Source organism: Maylandia zebra, linkage group LG14 (assembly GCF_041146795.1).
Source record: "Maylandia zebra isolate NMK-2024a linkage group LG14, Mzebra_GT3a, whole genome shotgun sequence".
NCBI lineage: Eukaryota > Metazoa > Chordata > Actinopteri > Cichliformes > Cichlidae > Maylandia > Maylandia zebra.
The window spans coordinates 15,282,369-15,304,162 of NC_135180.1; the positions used below are offsets into that span (position 1 = coordinate 15,282,369).

The following is a 21,794-nucleotide window of genomic DNA, read 5'->3' on the forward strand; positions in this document are numbered from 1 at the left end:
AATGTCCCAAGCTGAGATCAGCTTAAACGTTTACAGTTGAAATGCAATCGGTGATCATTTTGAAAGGCAGCACCGCACAAAGAAAAGTAGCAAAAGAATCACTTTTCATCTCTTTATTGTTTATGAGTTTTACACAGTAGAAGTGGAGTGACATAAAAGCAAAGAGTCTCTTTAGATAACAGCGTTGTCCGCACGCAGACCCACTAACGTGTAGCTGCAGTGCTCGAGATGAACCCAGAAATGCTGAAGACCAACAACTTCAGCCAGCTTACAGACCGCTGTTGCCAAGCACATCCAACAGCCAACACCAGTCTGATAAGCTAGCTGATGGTGTGGAAGAGTGGTGTGAAGGAATGCCAAACCACATGGTTGGAGAGTCTCAACCATGAGCTGAAGTCGGCCAGGATCTACAGAGTATGTTTAAGAGTCGGGAAGGCAGGCAAGCTGAGAAATAATCATCAAAAACCAAATTCTGGTCCTACCATGAAGGATGTCATGCGTCTGGTACTAAAAGCAGTCAAAATAAGTGTGTTAGGGCTGACGTGACACTTACCTTAAAGATGATCGTTTCAAAGAGACAATTACAAATCAAATCTTTTGTGTTGGGTCTTAAACCTAACAGTATTACACGGGGGGAGCCTCCATGGATGAACATTTCAGGAGAATCCAAACAAATGAGAGACTCAGTCTGGAGAAGAAGTGCCACGATTTCCATGTTTTATGTATGATCTGATCCCAGGTTCAAGTCAAATGTACAGAATAGAAATGGTACTAGTTAGCTGAGGGTACATCGTCACTTTACAAATGATATCGCCTTTTCTTGTGGGTTTTGGTTCAAATTGACTCATGTTCACATAGACCATAGAATAGAAATACATCTGAACATACCGTCAAAAAGATAGTAAGATATTTACACAATGTGCAAAACATCAATACCACATCATCTGACGTTGATATTGCTTTTTTCTCCCTCCTCCTCCTGCCATTTTTAAATGGACAATTCCAGAAACAAAAGACAAAATTGGTCTTACAGGACAAAAACCATGAAGTCAATGAAACCCTGAAAAGAAACACCATCCACAGCAGTTATCTTGGCAGCACACTGTACAGACAAATCAAGATCCATCCATACACAAAGGTTACAAAATTAAATAAAAATCAAGTCTATAAGTCAAGAGCTATATTCAAGGGAGGTCACGCCTTCCCGTCTTGCATAAGGCATAGCATCTGATGGGCACTGCCCTTACACAGCAGCAACCACCAAACCGCTGCTTTACTTCTGAGGTCAATGAATGGGTTAATTTAAAGTAACTTGTTAAGATCAGCAGTAGAACCAATCGCGCTAGACACACCTAAAGAGTGAGATGAAGAAGAACTACAAAAACCTGAACGAGGAGACAGTAAACGGCACATACATCCTCAAAAAAAAAAGAAGAAAAAAGCGCGCGTACGCACACACCGACAAATTATGCCTGGTTTCTTGATCGTTCAGCCTCTTTGAGAATGGATGAGGGTGAGGTTAAGTTGTGAGTGGCTGTGGCCGAAAGTGGAGCTCTCAGCGGCAGCACAAACACAGTCACTTGGATGTTTGTACCGCTTTATTTCGCCATCACTTGGTTTTCTCCTCCGAGTGCCTCAGCTGCTGCAGCCTCTTGGCGTAGCTCTGAGCCATGGAGTTCACGATGGAAATGACAAAGTAGCAGACCATGACCAGCACCACCTTCTCAAACACCCACGACAGCCAGTTCTCATCCTGAAAAACCCCAAATTAGGGTGGATATGCTTTATTTTTTTTTACCCTCGTACAAGCAAACAGTGAATATCAGCTAGACTGATAAAACCAGCCATTTACAACTGAAGGATATGCTAATAATTAAGAGACTGCTATGCACAGTTTGTCCACCAGAGGGCACTGACACATTTTATACAGTTATTAATTAATTACACTTATTGAGATCTATATATATCTATATCTCAATATCTGAATTTGCATCAACACTGCTTCCGAGTCTCTAGTGCATTGATTTAAAGGTAGTTAGGTAGATACTACAGCTTTTAATTTTACAGATTATATTAAACCTTGCCAAAAAAAAAAAAAAAAATCTCATTCACTTAGTGGCTGCCCTTTAATAAATATACATATAAAGCTAATAGACCAAAAATAATGCATGGTAAAGTCTAAATCTTCTTACCGCTGGTGCACTTCCTCCAGCATGGTGCAGCTTGTTCCTTTGTGCTTCCAGGTACTGCCTGAAGGGCTTCTGGAGAGATGGCCCTAGTTTGGGCACCGACCTGACATGGCATACCCACAAAGCAGCAACAGATAAAAGAACAAAGAAGAGAGAGAGAGAGAGGAGGTGGTGAAACATTTAGTTACTTACCCTTTAAGCAGCCTTCTTAGACATGGAAACCAAAACTTCAGATCCTGCACACTAAGCTATTCAAGTCTTCCCTTTCCCTGAACAATACTTTAGAGAAAAAAGAAAAAGAAAGAAGGTGGTCCTCGCTGATCCAGTCAAACAGCATTCAGGCCAGGCAACAACTGCTGAAGGCCCCATCCTACATGTGGGCCCTATCTTGGAGCTGCCACCTCCTCTAATTGTTACTGTGAGCAGGAGCAGGCAGCAGAGAGGAATGAAGCAGAAACTCCTCAACCCTCCTTTTATACCCTTTAGCTCTCTATAGGAGTCTGTGTCAGCCCCTTCACTGAGGAAGTGAGTCGACATGATGTCATCACCTTTACCAACATTGCTGCCTTCTGGATGGAAAGACATCTAATGAGGGCGTGCTAATGCCCTTATTAGGTAGTGAATTAGCTCACTGGGGGGGTGGGGGTGGTAGTCATTATTAATACAATTTTAACAATTCATGTCATAGACAGGTACTGGTACTGTAGTTTTACCACTGGGTCAGCAGCAGTACAGTTTGAAGAAGAATCGCTACATGACCTCAAACTTATCATTACCATGAAAAGAAAAATATACTGCAGGCTGTACTCACAGCCTTCCCACCGCATGAATTCAATTCTGGCCCTGGACAGGACATAAACATGTTGTCTAGACCTGACTAGACTAAGCAAAAACATGAGCGATAACACACACACACACACACACACACACACACACACACACACACACACACACACACACACACACACATAAATGGGGACTGGGTAATTGCTGATGTCACTTAAACCTAACTAGTTTTGTGTGATTCATTCTTGTTATCACTTTGACTTTACATGTAAGCACACATGAATTCACACAAACTGGAAAAGAAACATCCTGTATCAGCAAGGAAAAACTATCTGCACACATCATAGCGAGTCACCGAGAGTCATCTGTACAGCAGCAGCAACGTGGGAAAGAACCTTGAATTTCATTTTAAATCAGATAGTGTTTTTGGTAAAGTCAAAAAGAAGTTCCTATGAAGGAGGATACCGATTTTAAAACTAGCTAAAGGTGTGGGCCGCCTGCAGCCAACTTTGACCTTAGGTGGGCTGGAGCAGCGGGAAATCTTCTCTGTCAGTGTGAAAAAGTTAAATCACACATTTAATCGCTGAGATATCGTAATATAAGAAAAGTATGTCTCAGTTTTTGTCTTTTTTTTTTTTTAATTGAATGGGTCTGGCCACGAAGCATACACCCGACCCATCTTTCAAATCTGGGGAAAAGGAGGACGTATTTGTTGGCTGCATTTGTCGGAGTCTTGTAATTTGGACAGCCTTCATCGCATCGCTGTGACATAATCGACCTACAAATGCGGCCTCCGAAGGATGCGGCCCCTGAATCTGGACACAGCTACGATACCGGAGACTGCTTCTTCTTCTTCTTCTTCGGCGTTTAACGGCAGCTGGCATCCTTGTAGATGCATTGCTACCATCCTCCATTTCAGTCCGTTATTACATTCTTAAATCCTACAACTTATTCCTGCATCTTTCAGGATCTTACAAAGCTTCAAACAAAAATTGTTAATTAGTTGTCGATGATTTTGATAGTCGACATAATCGTGACTAGTTGACTAATCATAGCAGCCCTATAATACATATGTACACACACGTATATAAATGTACTTCAATAGAACAAGCATTGGGGGCTTTCATAGGTACTTTCAGCAGCTCCCCTATTTCCCGAGGGGATCGACACAGTTGGATCCACATGTTGATTTTTATGCTTGATGCCGTTTCCTGACGGAGCTCTCCTCATTTTTAGGGACCAGCACTTTGAATGTGACCCATGAGACTGAATTCCTGTTTCCTCCTTATCTCAAACCGGATGCATTTTATTTGCAAGTGTTAACCACTACACCACAGACAGACTATTAGGGGGATTTTTTTTCTTTATTTCTTTGAATTTGTTTAAGATTTGAGACGTTTACATGACTGCGAGTCAATTTCCTTAAAAAAAAAAAAAAGTGCTGAGTTTGTCTCTTCTGACATCCCGTGCCTGACAAATTCCCTCCACATTATTAAAAGACAAAACGAAATTAAATTTAAAACTCAGCATCTTCAAAGAAAACTGAAACAGATGAATCCAGAGCCATGACCTACCTACCTACATACGTACATTTATTAAAGTCTTATTACTTTCAAAAAAGCTTCTTCTACAACCTCTAACCGCCTCTTCTCTCAGTCACAGCTCAACTCAGTGAGTCAGATGAGCATGTTTGGATGGGACCTCACACGCCTGACCACCAATGCTCTAGCAGAGATGGATTGCACGTGTGGGGGGGAAGAAATACCTTGGTGTGTGTGTGTGGTGGTGGGGGTGAATCAAAAAGAAAAGAAGGAAAATGCGTGCACATACGATACGCCCCCGCAGTGAGAGCATTTATTCATACAGGATCCCCAATCAGTGTTCATAACGCATCTGAAAAAGTTTACAAATGTGCTGCCAACCACAAAACCAACGAAAGACAATGACTCCACCAAGTTTCTAATTAAAGCAGGCTTTCTCACACACACGCACATCAGTACAGGACAAAAAAAAAACAATTGAAAAAAACTTACCCGATGAGTGACACCATTTGCTCCACTATGTGCTTGCTAAAGGTGATGATAACGAAAAGTTTCTGAGGAACAAAAAACAGAAATAAAAACATTGATGACTTTGCTTTGAAATTCAGGACAGCTGATAAAACAGAATTTTTTTTAAATTCTCAACTTTATTCATAAAGTCTCCTAAAATGTGTAGCATTTTCAAAAAACATTTGTTCCTTAACACCTTTTTTTATTTAAAAAAAAACAAAAAAAAAAAAAAAAAACTCTTGGCAGAAAGATGCGTTTAGATTCTTAATTTTAATGACACAACTCTGAGAAATTGAGGCCACATCTGACATTGTTCACAGACACCCTAATTATGAAACTCAAACCTGGCGGTAACCTAAATTTTGGTCTGTGTGAGGGGTTTTGTGTGGTTTTCAAAGCACCCAAGTGGAGGGGTGGGGGTTCTAAAAAAACAACAAAAAACTCACTTTTTTTTCCCTTCTCCCCCTGGTCCTGAAACTGATCAGCTCTAAAACGGCATGACACATGGCCCCCTGGACAAAATCAGACAGGATATGGCATCCAACGTCCATGAGGTTCAAGGTACAGAATTGGGGGGAGGAAAAAAAAGAAAAGACAAAAGACTCTCCCCCCTGTAGCCTCTTACAGTCTGCTCAATTTCCTTCTCTTCCCTCACATCCACTCTACATCCTTCATTACCCCCACTGCCTCAAGTCCTCTTTGTCTGAAAGGTCTCATAGTGAGATCATTGGCTGGTACCACCAAGAGATTGATAGGCTTTAGTTTGTTGAAACACTCAACAGTGTGCCTCAGACGCAGACAGCCCCTTGCAGTCTGAGCTTACATTAGTCACTAGTATGGTAGACTCAACAATACCCTCCGTAATTAAGTTGTGTTTTTTGTTTTTTTTTGGATCTAGTGCATTTTTAAAAATCCAAACTCTTGTTAAATGCTTCTTAAAAGCTTCCCTCCTTTCATCTGGAGTAAGTTTATGTGGTGTGGCATGCATCTGAAAGCTCAAACCAGAATAAGGAATCCCCGAAGGAAAAAAAAAAAAAAAGAGCGCCATCAGAAACAGTTAACCAGAAGTGTCCAATTAGGACTTTCTCATAGTCGCCACCTCATGATTTAAACACTGAGGCTTGATCTTTCCCACACGTTTTAGGCTTGTGGGGATTGTTCAAAGGGTATCACTCAGCAGTGGATAACCGTTTTTTTCCTATGAGAGGATTTCTGAGATGCATTATTACACTGCGGACAGAGAAGCGCGACGACATGAAACAAAAGATGAATCATATTTGAAGGCAAGATGCTGCAAGTACGTGGGCCTGTGGGGCTTATGTTAAAAAAAGGAAAAAACATGCTGTTGTTTGAGGTAAACCGTCTCTGCAAGGTTTAAACCACCTCTGATCAATGCTTCCACTGTGCTGCTGACCTGTATGTGCATCTTGATGATGGCTTTCCCAATCAGAGTTGCTCCAAAGAAGGTCCAGAAAGGAACCAGGAAATGGCCGCAGGTTATTCCAGCCAGGTCGAAGAGAGGATTAGGAATCTGAAAATGGGCACATTAGATCGTAGTGATTCGTCGTCTGGGCACGAACATTAATTTGTTCGTAACAAACTCAGTTTAAAAGTTAAAAAAAGATAATAAAATAATTTTAAAAAGGCCTGAAAACTTCCTACTCACTGAGGCACAAGCCAAGATGCCAAAGAATCCCACTTTCTGCACCATGTGCTGCACTCCCAGTTTTGCTCTTGTAACAAAATCCTGCAAAACAACAACAACAACAACAACAACAAGTGAATAAAGTGATTGTAAGTGCATCAATGGCTGCCAGGCAGGGATTGTTATTTTAAGCTGCCGGGTTTTTAATTCTTGTTACACTTCCCTGCATCAAAGATTTCACATGTACACATACACATCTCTGAACACACAACCACTCTTGTTTTCTTAAAATAACCACTCTGTACTTTTTGCAAATGTGTGTACTTTTTTTTTTTTTTTTAAACCAAACCAAATGTTTTAACAGTGCCGCCGTCTCCAGTGTTATTACAAGGAGCAATAGAGTACTGATACCTGCTATTTTAGAGCAATTTAAGACTTTCTCTGAGGTTTGGTGAATTTGGTACAAAAGTGCAGAGGACCTTTTGGGTTTTTTCTGAGAGGCTGAAACATCTGTGGCTATATTGTGAAGATCTGAGATAGAGGAAAAACATCAAAGGCACAGGAAGCCAGTGTAAAAAAAAAAACAAAAAAAACAAAAACTGGCACCATGTGTGTTTATTTTCAACAAAAAGTCAAATTTAAGTTTAGTTTTTAATCTTCTATAACTAAGAAAGCACCAAAGTACCGAGGTTGATAAAAACTAAGTCCTTTTTTCATGTTCGTTTCAGTGCAACCGTTCATAAAAACTGCATCCTGAGTCTTCAATGCTGTTACCCTTTATAAGGCTTATAATGCACCCACCGAAACAATTACCGTATTTTTCACACTTAAACTCGTAACTTTTCTGAAAAAAATCGACAGTGCATGCATTATGTATGAATTCTGGTTGTGCTTACTGACCTCAAACCGGTTTTACTTGGTACACGGCGCTCAAAAATCTGTCATAAAATGTTTTAGTATGATTTTGGTAAGCTATGAAGCCGCACTGCTTGATGGATTGTTGGAGCATTAGGGCTACCGTAGTCAGGAGCCTCACGGAGTAATCTGGGTCCAAAACTCCATCCGCTTCAGGTCCCAAAGTCACTACGACATCACTGAGAGTTAAAAACTGTCTAAATTCTTTCATCTTTAATAAAATGATCAGTGTTGCTGCTTTACCAGGTGTAACAATTAAGTTTAACATGCAGGCATCCATGAAAACAGGATTTATTAAATTTAATTGAGTTAGAAGTTAGCAGGAAGTTAGCTCGCTAGTTTCCACCTAAACATGATATAGCATGTTCTGACTGAGAGATTTCTGAAAAAATTAAAACGTACACCTCTGCTATCACTTCCAACATAAATGAAGACAGAAACCTAACAGCAGTGACTTTTGTAGGGTTACTGAAATTGGACTAGTTAGTATATAATGATGTGCTACGTGATCGCTAGCGACACAGCTATGTTAGCATAATATAAACACAGTAAAGCTGGAGGATGAACGCCAACTTTTTCCCACTCGATAAAAGTTAACGTGAGGGTTCCCGATGGTTAGGGACAAATGCAATCGCATGGCAGGATGCTGTAAACGGACCAAACTTCAGTCAGGAGAACAACTGAGATAATCCATCCACAATACGAGGTTAGTCATTAATATACTGCAGCAACATGGGAATAGAGCAGCTGCGTGAGAATTCAACATTAATGAATTAATGGTACAGAAGTGGAGGAAGCAAGAAGAATGAGTTGAGTAAAGTTTAATGCGCCTTATAATCCGGTGCACCTTATGGTCAAAAATACGGTACTGGTGATATAATAAGACTTTTGGTAAAAACTTTTGTGTTCAGAACATCAGAAAAAAAGGAAGCACCATGTTTCTCTAAAGGCTTAAACAGGTGCTCATCAGTAGGGTGAACACAAGCCTTATATAAATAAATAACGATGTAGATTTCCTGCTAATTCAGGCATAACGTGTATTGACTCCAAGTCTTCCTCAGTGTTTTGGTCATTTTTATGTAAATCAATTCATCATATATGGTTCTTCTCCTGATATTGGATGAGCAACTCTAAAGCACTGCCTCCTGCGGTATGCACAGATCTGTAAACAAGCAAATTCTTCTCATCTTCAACCAACCTTTCACCACTTGCCTGGATGCAGCTCGAACATGTCTGCTCAGATTCAATTTGCTCACTGCAATACTACAACACTGCACACAAAGGCAGGTTTTACCACATTTAGGGACATGCGTTTCCATTTTTGTCACACTCAGTCTTTTTTCTTCTTCTTTGGTATCCATTCCAATTACTGTTTTATGTTAATGGGTCTTTGCAGTGCTTCTCAGAATGCCCCTGACACACACCTAAGTGTATATGTCCTGAACAAAACAACACCCTGTGAAGATGACCTTGTCAGCTGAGAGCCACTGAAGTGGGACTAGGTGATGGAGACAATGGACACCATTTCTCTAATTTCTGTTCTGCTTACTCAGCCTCTGATCTCAGCAGTCTCCAGTCATGTGAACTCAGTTCCTGACAGCGCTGCCTGTCATTCAAATTAGAGGCCGGTGAAAAGAGAGACGGAGGGAGGCAGCGAGAGAGCAAAGCCCGAGGGATGATTAAAGAGGGAGCTGTGCTCAGGGTGACTCACCCACGAACACACAGATTTACTGGAAGTGCAAGAAGGGCGGGGCTTCACTGAAGTCACGTGCCACTTTGAGACCAATCACTGGACAGTGGCTTTGTGGTCAGTTGCACATTATGAAATTAAACCATATTAAATAAGATCATATCGTATTGAGTCTGTGGGCACCGTGTAAGCAGCTACATTAAAATAAATCCGAACAGATGTATAGATAGATAGTCCAATATTGAGTGTAACTGCTTTGCTCTTGCAGTACAAGGCAGGCTGGATGACTTTGGGCCCCTGTTCAAACCAAATATAACTTATTTGGAAAGAATTATAACTTTATTTGTACAGTGCTTTTTAAAACACACTGTTACAAAGTGCTTCACAGTTTGAATAAAACCGCACATTAAAAATAAGAATACATGTTCCAGCACGCAGACCTTCATGCCAACATGCACACTTCCATAAACACATTAGAAGTGAACAAAAGCCAAAAATAATGGGAGAAAGATTAAGAAAAAGCTAACCTACAAAACGGCAGTCATTTAAAACAAACCGCAGATTTAGCCGGCCTTAAGAGCTGCAACCTTAAAAGCGTGATCGCCTCTGGTTTTAAAAAAAGGAACATGGAACAGCTAAGCGAGCCCGATCAGATGATCTGAGAGGCCAGCTGCTGTTGTAAGGTCTCAGATGCCAGAGCCCGGCCATGTAGGGCTTGACCTGTCAATTTTTAAATGGATTCTGAATTTTACTGGAAGCCCGTGAAATGAAGCAAGAATAGGGGTGATAAGGGAGCGCTGGCTAATTTTTGTGAGCGGGAAAGAAGCATTAAAAAAACAAAAACAAAAATGGAAGCCATACTCAATTAAATAATAAGTGATATAACTTAAATGTCGCCTTTTTAGGTTTCTCGAAATCACATTTATCGAAATGCATATCTGAGCATAATCCTTCTTTAATCTTTAAATATTCTTGATGTTCACACCAGTGCACATCCTAGGACCTAACACTTTACGAAAACAAGTGCTTCTGACCTGAGCACCCTCGGCCTGCTCCAACATCTCCTCAAATTCCTCGTAGTCCTCATCGTCTGGATCAGCTCCCGACTGACGAGCCGCTCTGGCCATGAAATAAGGAGGCAGCTCTCCGATGGCGGTGCCGGCACCCTAAACATAAACAGAACATTTTATGTTTGCGATAACTCAGTTATGCATCAAACTACTTGGTGAAAGATTAGATATACTTTGGATTTATGCACAAACGAGACCAACACAGCCCTGAAAAAGCATCTTTGGTGTTTGTCAGGGTGGATAACTCTAGTGTATCTTTATTCAAGCTAACACTCACCCACATACAGGCCTCCAGTCGGACCTTTGACATGATTGAGAAGAGGGAGATTGTGTCCTCCACTCCTCCATCTTCGGGACAAACAATCTGGTCTGGGTAGGGAGGCTCTGGGAAGTCTGTGGACCCACACTCGTATGCTGCCAGGGTTACTGAAGCTATATGAGGGCCCTGAGAGGAGCGAGACAGATGGAAAATAAGCCAAGTTACATCAACCCTTTACATCTTTGAAACCCTTGAAGCTCCTTTCTGAACTGAGTGGTTTCTGTCATATTGCAGCCATGCTTACAGAACAAAATGACTGAGTGTGTATCAGACGTTAGTGAGGGTGGTCTCTGTCCATGTGGCAACCCTTGGAAAAATCCATGATAGAGATCTTCACTGACTCATAACTCATTAAAAAGGACAGGGGAGGTCATCAACTGTCTTTATGATGAAAAATGCTCAAAAGAACATGAACGTAAGGTCATAGTGTGAGCAAAAGGCTACTCAAAAGACTCTCGAACAGCAAAGTTAAGGGCTAAAGATTGATTTTCTTTATATTTTAATTATTAGTCTGTGTCAACTTCAGCCTTTCAAACAGGAGCAGATATTTCATATTGCAGTCGTGCAATATATCTCTCTTCAACTAAAGTTGTCGTTGTTGTTCAAAGTCCTTCCAAAAGGTGTTGATTGTGATCTTTTTGTGGCCTGCAGTTTGCAGTAATGTTTGCAGTAATTTAAGCTGCTGTTGTATTGTTAAACACAGCTTGCGAGTGCTACATTGTAAGCAACAAACACAAAGCACCAGCAGCTGAGTCATGCCGCCACTCTGGCAGGTAGCTATGTCATCACTTATCACTGTCGAGGCGGTTAGGTTGAGCCACCTGGCCTCAGTAACAGTTGGGCAACCTGCAACCACAACATAGCTACTTCATTATGCTTCTTTGAGGTGAAACAGGCAACAGTGACAGTAGATGGACAGCGCACAATTAGTCTGTGCTGACTGCAAATGCTTCATCATGGTAACTCTCCACCCACTCAGAGTATGAGCACACAGGAGGCTTCTTTAGTTTACACAAGACACTCCCTTTTCATCCAAGCAGGACTTCATTTAACATTAGCCCTTTGTGAGACAACAAGACACTGTTACCAAGGAGGAAAACACACCTAAGCTCTTAACATTCAGACACGCTTGTTTGATAGGAGCTGTAGCAGCACCGGCACTGCTCTCTTTGTTCATTCGCATCAACAGAAGTCATTCAGGATCTGTCAAACAGTTCTTTGCTTCATCACTGGTCTGCAGTGATGAAGGTCTCTGTTCCATGCACAGAGACCCTCTGTGCATGGAACAAACATACATGACATTATTTTCTGTTTAAACCACTAGTGGTATTCAGTGTGTAAAAGGTGGTTAGGAATATGATGCAGCAGGAAGGGCCATAGGTTACTTTTAACTCTGGCCTAGTAAACGAGTTCAACAAATTTCATTAAAAAGCAAAAAGTCCTACAGTGAAATGTTGACCTGATGGTAGCGGGTGTGGTCATGTTTAATCCTGAGGGATGATGAGCAACCACAATAACTTAAGGGGAAAGCCAAACATTCAAATATCCCTGTGTTTGGGTTCAATTATGTGAGATTCTGGTTGAAAGTGGAATGAATTCACCCAAAAATTGGGAAACAATCTCAGTTAATCATGAAAAATTCCTGAGAAGATTGCCAAAGGGGTGAACTGACAAAGCAGTGCATCGACGTAAATGAAAACCTTTTTCATTTAAATTATTGGTCTCCTAAAATTTAAATTCTCAATTCAGACATGTATAAGTACAGGCATCATGAGGATGAGTCATTTAAGCACAACATAAAGACTAGAACCCAGTGTTTGCTTGGCAACACATCCAAAAACATCATGATGAAGAGTAAGCTCATACTGGTGAGTTACTCCCCTCACCCGGTGGATCAGTGACCTCATGCTCTCTATGTGGCCATGTGTTAATGCTTCAGGCTTGAAGTAAATTCCGTGTAATTCTTCTGGTGGGAAATGTGGTTTTTCTTCAAAAACAATATTACACATTTTCCGTCTATGGTTGGTATTAACATTGAACAGAGACGTGTGACAGAAGTTACTGCAATGTGAATGACTGAAATTAGTCAGATCTATCAACACGGCACACTCCGTTTCCATCTCGGGTCTAACATCGCAGCTACTTAAACCTATTTTGTGGTGCAGGGGTATTCCCTCGATCACCCACACTTCTTAAGAGCTTTACAACTGTGTCAGTCCCACACTCGGTGCTTGCTGACTGGCCAATTTTAAGTCTACTGCAGCGCTCACTGGATTGAAACAGTTTCATGCCATGATGCCAGACAAATCAAACTGAACAGAGTGGACAGATTCAAAAGGTACAAGCACTCAGAGCATGAGCTAAACTTTAGCAAACTAAGAGACAGGAAATAATCTCCATATGAGCAGTGGGCTCACGTCAAGTGACAACAATGTAAAGAATGCTTCACCATTTCTGTGAAAAATTACAAAATATCAGAGGAATTTGGAGAATTAGGCACTCTCAATGAAGCCAATCAGGACAAACAATGAAAGCAACAAGGGGAGCGTGACAGTCAACAATAATTCCATGTGTCAATGGACAAGAATCCTTTCCAACCAAACAACCTGAACAAACAGACTTGATATAAGATATTACAAAGATGGCAGAGGACGAAAGCTCCAATAAGAGAGAATGATTCAATATATGAAGTGAAATAAGCTAAATAGATGCCTGGGCTGGAACGTGAGACACTGCTGACAGATTGCAGGAGATTCATACCAGCGTTTGATGGGTTACTCATTAGGATTGCCCCACAGCTATGGGGCAATTCTGTTGCAATTAACTTTATCTTGCATATTTGTATCATGCTTTCACAATACACTGTGTCATGCTCTGCAGAACAGAGTACTAGAACAGAGTTCATAAACAATCCATATGCAGCAGTTTCATACCTATGCAGAGAAAAAGACCAATACCCAGTCTGATGATGTGTTTAGTATATTATGAACAGGTACAGAAATAAAAATTACACGTGTAACCCAATAAAGGGATCTGGTACGCAGCAAATTTCATTAATCACCGGTGTGCTCTGGTGGTGATAGAGAATTCACAGAATCTTAGATTCCCAGCTCTTGTTTTGCTTCCATTATTCCTGACCGCAAGAGATGGTATTCGATTACTTATCAACTTCATTGGTATGACTTCAATAAAACAAGGTCATGATGAATTTGCATTCACCACAGTGCAGTTGCGGAGTGAAGGACCAGAAGAAACTGTTGTACCCACAATGTGAATGGCAACATTAACTTTACAGAAGTGGGCGAAGGTACAACAGGAAGTCCAAGCAGCTGTGGTACAGATGTCAGTCAGTGGAACATCTTTCAAGGTAATGTAAAATGTCATGGGTAGAAGAGACATTTTACATTATGCCCCATTATGCTTGCCGCTTTAGTCTTATCAGACATAAACAGGGAAGTCCCCATTTATACTAGTGCTGATGGCATCAGTGCAGTATTCTCCTAAACAACAGGCGTCACCATTCAGGTAAAACCTCCACAGCAGCACTGGTAAACGTGTTGAATCAGTCAAAACCGGGAGCAAAGAAACGGCAGAGGTTTTGGCAAAGTTGTCTCCAAAAGTCTCATCTTTTCAAGAAAAACTCACGAGGTGAGGCTCATATCAGGAGTCCTTGAGCTTCCATGCAGGACAGGCTGGATCTGGTGCTTAGATAGTTGATACAATACATGGTCAACGTGTTATTGGACTGAGCACGGAAATGCCTGAGGGCCAAGTATACAACCCATAGCTCCAGCACACCGATGTGAAGCAGCCTCTGCTCCTACACACTGTCCTGTGCTTCCATACTGCCTTTGCTAACTAAGAGGAAGGCATCTGTAAACATCACCTCTTGACCTGGAGGGAAGGTGATCCCAAAAGAATACTACAACAGTGGAAAGCCCAGACTGCCACTGACCTGCTTTGGTACCTCTTCGGAATCGAAGTCCAAGGTGTTGATGAAATGAGGTGTAGTGGGATGACTGCAGTTGCCGCTGTAAGTTTCCCCAGCAACCAAAGGAAAACACTGAATTTGAGCCTTGAACTTCTTTGAAAACAAGAAAAAGGCTGAGAATGTAATCCACCCTCTGGAGGAAACAAAATGAGGGCATTTGCCTCAGTACAAATGTGGGCAATTCCTTGAAAACAATCCGACACCGATGACAATCTGCTGACATGGTATCAAATAACACAAAGTTTACCGTGAGCCCTAACTGGGACATATGGACGAGAGAAGAGTTCTGTCCGAGACAGTGTTCATTTTGTTTACTGATATTTTTCTTTAACTGTTTTTTCCTGATAAAAACAAGACAATACTACATAAAAACAAATGCATGAGGACAAAAAACTGTGATGAAATATACCGACACTGTCATCGACAAATAAAAACCAGATGAAAATGTTCTGGAGAAAAGAGATGCAATCACAATTGATTAATTTGTTTAGCGAGGCAGGTCGAGTTTGGAGGTTATCCAATCAAAAGAAATCTCCTTGTGCAGCAAGGTTAGCGGGCACAATTTGATCTACCACCGAATAACAGGATGTGGTGGGGCCCTCCCATGTCCTCCGTTTCATATGAAAACGCGGCAAAACATGAAACGTCAACGGAAGAGAAAAGAAGATATCTGGACATATTTCACATTTGATATCAAAGAAAAGAAGATGCTTTGTTAACAAACTTCTCACACCCTACAAATTAGTAAACCAAATCAACTTCAGATTTGTTCTATGATAATCTTATGATATTTAGTTGCCTAAAACTTCAAAAAATAAAGAATTTAGATGCCTAAATTATAACTAAAACTAAATTTTATTTTTGTCAAAATAAAAAAAACTATGACTAAGACCACCTGCTCCCAAGTTAAGGTGCATATATCAACCCACCATCCACAGATGGAAAAAATGCACGTGGCTTTGGCCTGCAGAGGGAAAGTGCACCTGGTTGTAAAGACACTGCATCTTTGTCATGTCGGCTTGCAAAAGAAGGCAAATCAGACAAGTGACTTCTCTCATCAGCTGTTTGGAGTCGTGGTTCTGAAGGAGTGGTGACAACAGCAGCAGAGAGTCTGCTGGACAGCAAGTTAAGGAGAAAAAGCCCTTAATCTAATAACCTATGGCAAACTATAAGGCCAGTGTTATAGAAGAGCTTAAGTGCAAACAGTTCCCAAACATAAAGGGATAAGGCCCCCTAATGAGTGAGTATGGATTGATGAGGAGTTCATGCTTCTCCCATTTCTAGTTAACGCCGCTGTCAATCATACTCGACTAATGTAAAGCATCATCCACGTTGAGCAACACACAGTTGGGATTTTGGAGGTTGAATTGGATGAAAGCCCCTCTCTGTAGGTTCTCTGTAGGCAAATACCTCCACAAATAGACACAATCATAAACTATAAAATAAGCAGGAGAGCCTACAGAACCTCTTCGGCTGAAGGATCAGCAAACTTCTTGGTAGAGATAGGCTGTAGGTATGAAACCTCTGGAGGATGGAGAGTAGCTCCAAATGAGAGGATGGAAAGCTACCAGCAAAGACCGTAAGCAACCTATGCTATACTTAAAGACAAGAAAATTAAATTGCTGGGTGCCAGACCCTAATATCAGTTTGCTTGGATCACTGAGGGTCACACAGGTGACACATGTGACTGCATATGTAATCAACAGATATCCAGGTATTACATAGCATCTCTGGCGACCAGGAAGAAGGAAATAAAACCTGAAGTATGCCTTCTTTATAAAAGTGTCCAAAGGGCCAGCTCTGTTCTAGGATGCCCTCTGGACCCAGTGGAGGTGGTGAGTGACAGGAGAACGGCGGCTAAGCTGTCATCCCTGATGGACAACATCTCCCACCCCATGCAGCAGACTGTGACAGCACTGAGCAGCTCCTTCAGTGGGAGACTGCGGCACCCACGGTGTGGGACGGAGAGATTTCGCAGGTCTTTCCTCCCCAATGCTGTCAGACTCCATAATAAAGACTTTAACTGATCAAGCACACACATCCATACATATGCAATAATACTAAGTGCAATAATCCTTTCTGTCATCGTTGTATTTTTACTCAGTTGTATATAGTATTTGTATTTGTATTCTATTTTTATCTTATTGTATATTTATTTTATTTTATTCTACTGTATATAGTATTTTATTTTATTCTATTCTGTACAGTTGTGTACTGTATTTATTCTTATTGTATTCTAATTTTTGCCTCATAACTTTTGCACTGTCCACTTCCTGCTGTGACAAAACAAATTTCCCACGTGTGGGACTAATAAAGGTTATCTTATCTTATCTTATCTTATCTTATATACAAGCAGACATGAGGTCCTGTGCTGCTGCCAGTGCCATGCAGGTAAATAATTTAGTGCCCAACAGTTTATGAAAATGAATGCAAGATGTTGAAGGAAATAAGGGTGAACAATTATCCAAACAAAACAAATCCCTACTGTAATGTGATTAAAGAAAAAAGAAGTCAATCTCTTGAGGAACAAGTCAAACTCCTCTGCGGTGGAGTAATCTGAATTCCTTTTTTTTGGTCTAGACACAATGTTTCATGACTTGACTTTTGGTACATAAGGACAAGTTATTATGAAAACCAGAGCTGTTTAATATTCTCACTGCAAAAGAAAAGCACAATACACAACCCCACACAGAGTATATGGCACGAGCCACTGCTGCTACGTCATTATTGTTGCACACAGTATGTAAAGAAGCAGAGCACTAGACAGCTGTAAAGAATTAATGGAGGGAGTGTACACCATTTCTTTAAAAAAAAAAGAAGAAGAAGAAAAAGGGGAAGGTCACAGTTACATCTTTTCCCATTATTTCATTATAATGGAAATGGCTGACTCAGCTGAACCACATCGGCACATGTTCTGCAGCACAGAAGCCACATCATCAGCCTGAAGCGGACTTTGGTGGAGAATTTCTTCCTCTCTTTCATTTTGCTAAATTCTCCTTTTAGCCACAACCAAAGACCAATGACGCATGTTCATGGTGACTCAGTGTGACAGTCACTCTGTGACTGCCTGTCAGGGGAAAATTACACTTCACTCACACAAAGCCTTCGACAGACGTGTGACAAACGTGTGACGTTAGAAGAAACACAGGGCTCATGGCTCGGTGTGGACTATGACGCCATCCTCTGGTGAGTACAGGAACAAACGGACAGCGATTTTGCAGAATTCTGCAAATGTAGCATTTTTGTAAGAAAATCGCTAACTGTTAAGGTAAATTATATTCTGACCCATGCTGAGCATAACCAACCAGATAATGTCGGTAATCAATTTCTCTTTACATTTTGTAGCCTTTAGTCAGGCCAATATTCAGTAAAACTCAGCTAACTCAATCTAGACCAGAAATGATTAACACAAGTGGAATTAAATTACATTTCTTCAAATTTGGAATATGGTTACATCTTTTCCCACAGTTTGGTGGTTTACACATTCACTTAGGTCACTGGTTCAATTCCAGCATGAAGAAGGGCATCTGGTGTAAAACTCAAATCAAACACGTAGCGCTACCTGCCATAGTGTGACAAAGGAGAAGCAGCTTTATTCTGAACTGTAAAATAACGACAGGGAGTAGGATCTGTACAGACAGGTAAAGCTGAATGACTCTCGCTTACAGGTATTCCCTGCTCCTTTTGCAAATGTTAAATTTATATTTTTCAATATATGTTTTTAAGCTTTTGCCAGTTTGCAAGTTACTCACAACTATCCCTGCTCTCAAAATTCCTACTATGACTACACTTTGTTCTTAATGGTGCGTAGCCACGCTTTGTTTCATATCAGTGAGTACTGTTTCACGCCTAAAACGGTCTGTTGTCTATGAATATAAAACCTGTTCAGTCTAAATATAAACCATGTCATTGTTATTGCCTCTGTTATCTACCTTTACTTCAGTAAAGGTATTTTGCGTCTGCATTTCCATATGGCTGATGCTATCTTACCAGGTAGAGAAGGAAGGTGTGCAGACCAGTTCCAAGGCCCACTGAAGACAGGATCCCAAGGCCTACCCAGTAGGCACACCATAGGAACTTCTTTTCCAGATACTGAACATACTGCAAAGGAAAAAAAATTGAAGAAAATTAACTATATACATAAATCAGACAAGGGGAAGGGCAGGGTAGTCACCAGCGTCTAAAAGATCAGATGATGATCTTTCAAGGTAAAATCTAAAAAGTTGAGTGAAAATCTTCCCTTCAGGATTAGCTGAATATCTGTTATCACATAAGGTCTGCATGTGTTGTCTGGACACACAGGAAGTCACTGTTACTTAAGTGTAAAAGGCCTGAATCACAACTTCCTGTTTTCGCTTCCATTGAATTCTGAAAATTTGGACCATAACTGATGATTTATACGTCAGCTTTAAAAATAATCGAGTGAAGTTTATAAAGAGTGAAAACAAAAGTCAGTCACCATCAGTCATATCGCCGCTTCTCCTGATGCTGATGTGGAATGACTGATGGACAGAGTGGGTGGCTACTGTCTAAGGCCTGATTTTCAGAGTAGTTGCAGAGTGGTTTGAGGTTACATTGTGCGTATGCCATAAATGTCCGACTGATGCATAAACTCCCAGTAAGATGGTAAGGTTTACTTAAATGTGCCAAAGAGAAAGGCTCCACAATCATAAATGAGGCAAACATAAGAAAGAGAATCTTCATTTGGCTCTTGCAAAACATATACCTTGTATTTTGTATGAAGTGCCCAAATCAGATTGTCCACAATTAAAAAGTGTCACATTGCTCACCTCTACAATAAATGATACAAAAAGTTAATCTTTTTTAGGCGTTTAATAACTACATTGGTTTATTTATTTAAAAAAGCATTAGACCAATATTCATTACACTCCGTTTACAGGGAAATTCTGTCTTAACAGTTATTGCTGCACAGTTACAATGAAAACAATATGTTTTTCGATCCCATTACCTTATTTTACATTAATATTTGTGATTTTGACATATTTAAATTTGCTTTATTCTTGGGTTATTTTTTCCCCCTGCTCATTTCCTATGTTTGACCTGCTGTTCTAGGTAAATGATTACGCCATTCTCAGTTGGTTCTAGGAAGCCCTGAAGGACTGTAGTGTTTTAACTGAACCGTGACAGACCGTTGCACAGATGAATTTGTAAACAGAACATTCAGACAGATGACTACATGATCAAGGGTTACCTGACAACAGTGCACACTGCATTATCTCACAATGCAAAGTTTATTCTTGGAAAAGTCTCGAGCAGGATAAAAAGTGACTCATCGTTAACCTTTAAACTTGCCGATGACAAAATAACTGATTAGCTGATTCTTAACGTCTCTAAGAAAGCAAAACAAGTCGAGGCTTACTTGCTGGTGTTCTCCCTCAGTTGAGTATGCGATGGAAAAGAGAGAGCATAACACCAAACACAGGAAAACTATGCCTCTCCGCTGCCAAAGCCTGAATCGGGAAGCAAGAAAACACAATCATATCCCCTTCCATTCTTTCCCCCCTTAAATTTAAGTGTCTCTGGTCTCAATAAAATGCACAAATCCACCTTCTGGGGCATAAGTACTTTTTTTTGATACAGCAGCTTAAATCACAGGGTATGTCCAACCAGGAGACAGCTTCATTTTAAGAAAAGAATCCAGGAAAAACCTTTAATGTCTTACTTAAACGTCCACTCCTTTAGCTTAAGGAGCGTCTCCAGGAGAAAGTAATGCAAAGTGGTAACAGGTCTCCTCCATAGCACCAGAGACAGGCGCTCTTCCTTATCCTTCTGTCTCCTCTCTCTTAATGACAAGTCTGGAGAATAAAACGAAAGAAAATCACTTTGACACTCTGTAATACTTACAGACACAACACTTATTGCCACTTCTTGAATTGGTAATGCTAAATGCATAATACATGTACTCTGTAATGTACTTGTTTGCACCTATGGAAAGTGAAAATAACCCATAGTGAATCAGTGTGAGTGTTTATAAAGCGTGAATGCCATAAGGTGATAGGTGCAGTTCTGTGTCAAAGGTTACACAACAGATACAACTGATAGAGTTTACCTGCGGATTTCCCATTCAGTTTGTCTTTAGCTCCTGCGCGTTTCTGAGGCTGCTCACAGCTTGCTCCATTAGCTGCCATGTCAATCACCGTCTGGCAAGTCAGGCAGTCTAGGACGAGAGAGGAGCACGACAAGTAGGAGTTGGAGTTTCCCGTGTCCCCGTTTCTGAACGGCTAAGAGATTACAGCAGGGATTGTGTAGAAACTGGAACTCCTTATCAGCAGCTGTCAACCAATAAACTATCAGTTAGTGCGAACCTTTCGTTCACACGCCGGTTAGCTGACATTCAAATTCAAAGACAGAGATATAGCACAGAAAGCAACGAGGCGACTGTGAAACTATTACAGACTGCTTTACGAGAGCGAAGGCTACAGCTGACGTGAGCTGTCGTCTTTCCGTAGGTCAGTCTGTAAGTAGATATGGTGCTAAATACGTGCATAACCCTCCACATGCTAACCGGCTAGCCAAAATACTAACGACCGAGCTAGTGACGTCTGTACCTCAAAATCAGGCGTTTAAACTCAATAACGAGTTCCCTTACTCACCGAGAAACGTCTAAAACAACTTGTTGCCGCTATACTGTTGTAGTAATGAGAAAAGACACACGTTACACAGGAGAGAAACAGGGGAATGTTTGTTAAAATTACATGACATCTGTACCTTGTTCCTGTCCTCTTTACCCGGAAACAAACGCAGGCACTGTCAAAGTAAAACCAGCACTACTGTGCACCACTGGGGGGAAAAGGCTGTAGAAAAAGTTTTTGTTTACATTATGTTGTAATTAATTAACTGAGTAAATGTGGGAGCGATTCATGGTGTAATGACAGTATTATAATAACTTACGATGAAATCACATGCTTCACTTCATAAGCGAATACTTTTATTGTGAAATAGATGTAAAAGTCCATTTCCGTTCCTTGTGAGGAGCAGTCCAATGGGAGGTTGCCAGATTTGCCGAAACGGGTTGGAGGTGGTAACTGTTATACTATCACTATAAACCTGCAGGTCTATATTAATGTTATCGCATATATGTGACACTTCTATGGTCTTGGAAAGTTTTAAGCACTGA

The 21,794-nt window shown here is 40.8% G+C and overlaps 1 protein-coding gene across 3 annotated transcripts; it reads right to left on the reverse strand.

Moving 5' to 3' along the window:
* Positions 1–98: 98 nt before the first annotated feature.
* Positions 99–21,464, reverse strand: vmp1 (vacuole membrane protein 1). 3 transcript variants are annotated; one of them, XM_024805016.2, is made up of 12 exons: positions 21,386–21,464; positions 20,727–20,834; positions 20,340–20,472; positions 20,037–20,127; positions 18,647–18,757; positions 10,624–10,791; positions 10,311–10,442; positions 6,693–6,773; positions 6,441–6,557; positions 5,009–5,070; positions 2,193–2,292; positions 99–1,753 (listed from the first exon to the last, which is right to left on the reverse strand). In XM_024805016.2, the coding sequence occupies exons 2-12, from the start codon at positions 20,803–20,805 to the stop codon at positions 1,610–1,612; spliced, it is 1,218 nt and encodes a 405-aa protein (XP_024660784.1). In that variant the 5' UTR covers positions 20,806–20,834; positions 21,386–21,464; the 3' UTR covers positions 99–1,609. The 3 variants fall into 3 exon arrangements, with proteins under 3 accessions (XP_024660784.1, XP_024660781.1, XP_024660782.1); XM_024805013.2 differs by having other exon boundaries at positions 21,271–21,393; XM_024805014.2 differs by lacking the exon at positions 21,386–21,464 and adding an exon at positions 21,271–21,379 and having other exon boundaries at positions 20,727–20,949.
* Positions 21,465–21,794: the final 330 nt, after the last annotated feature.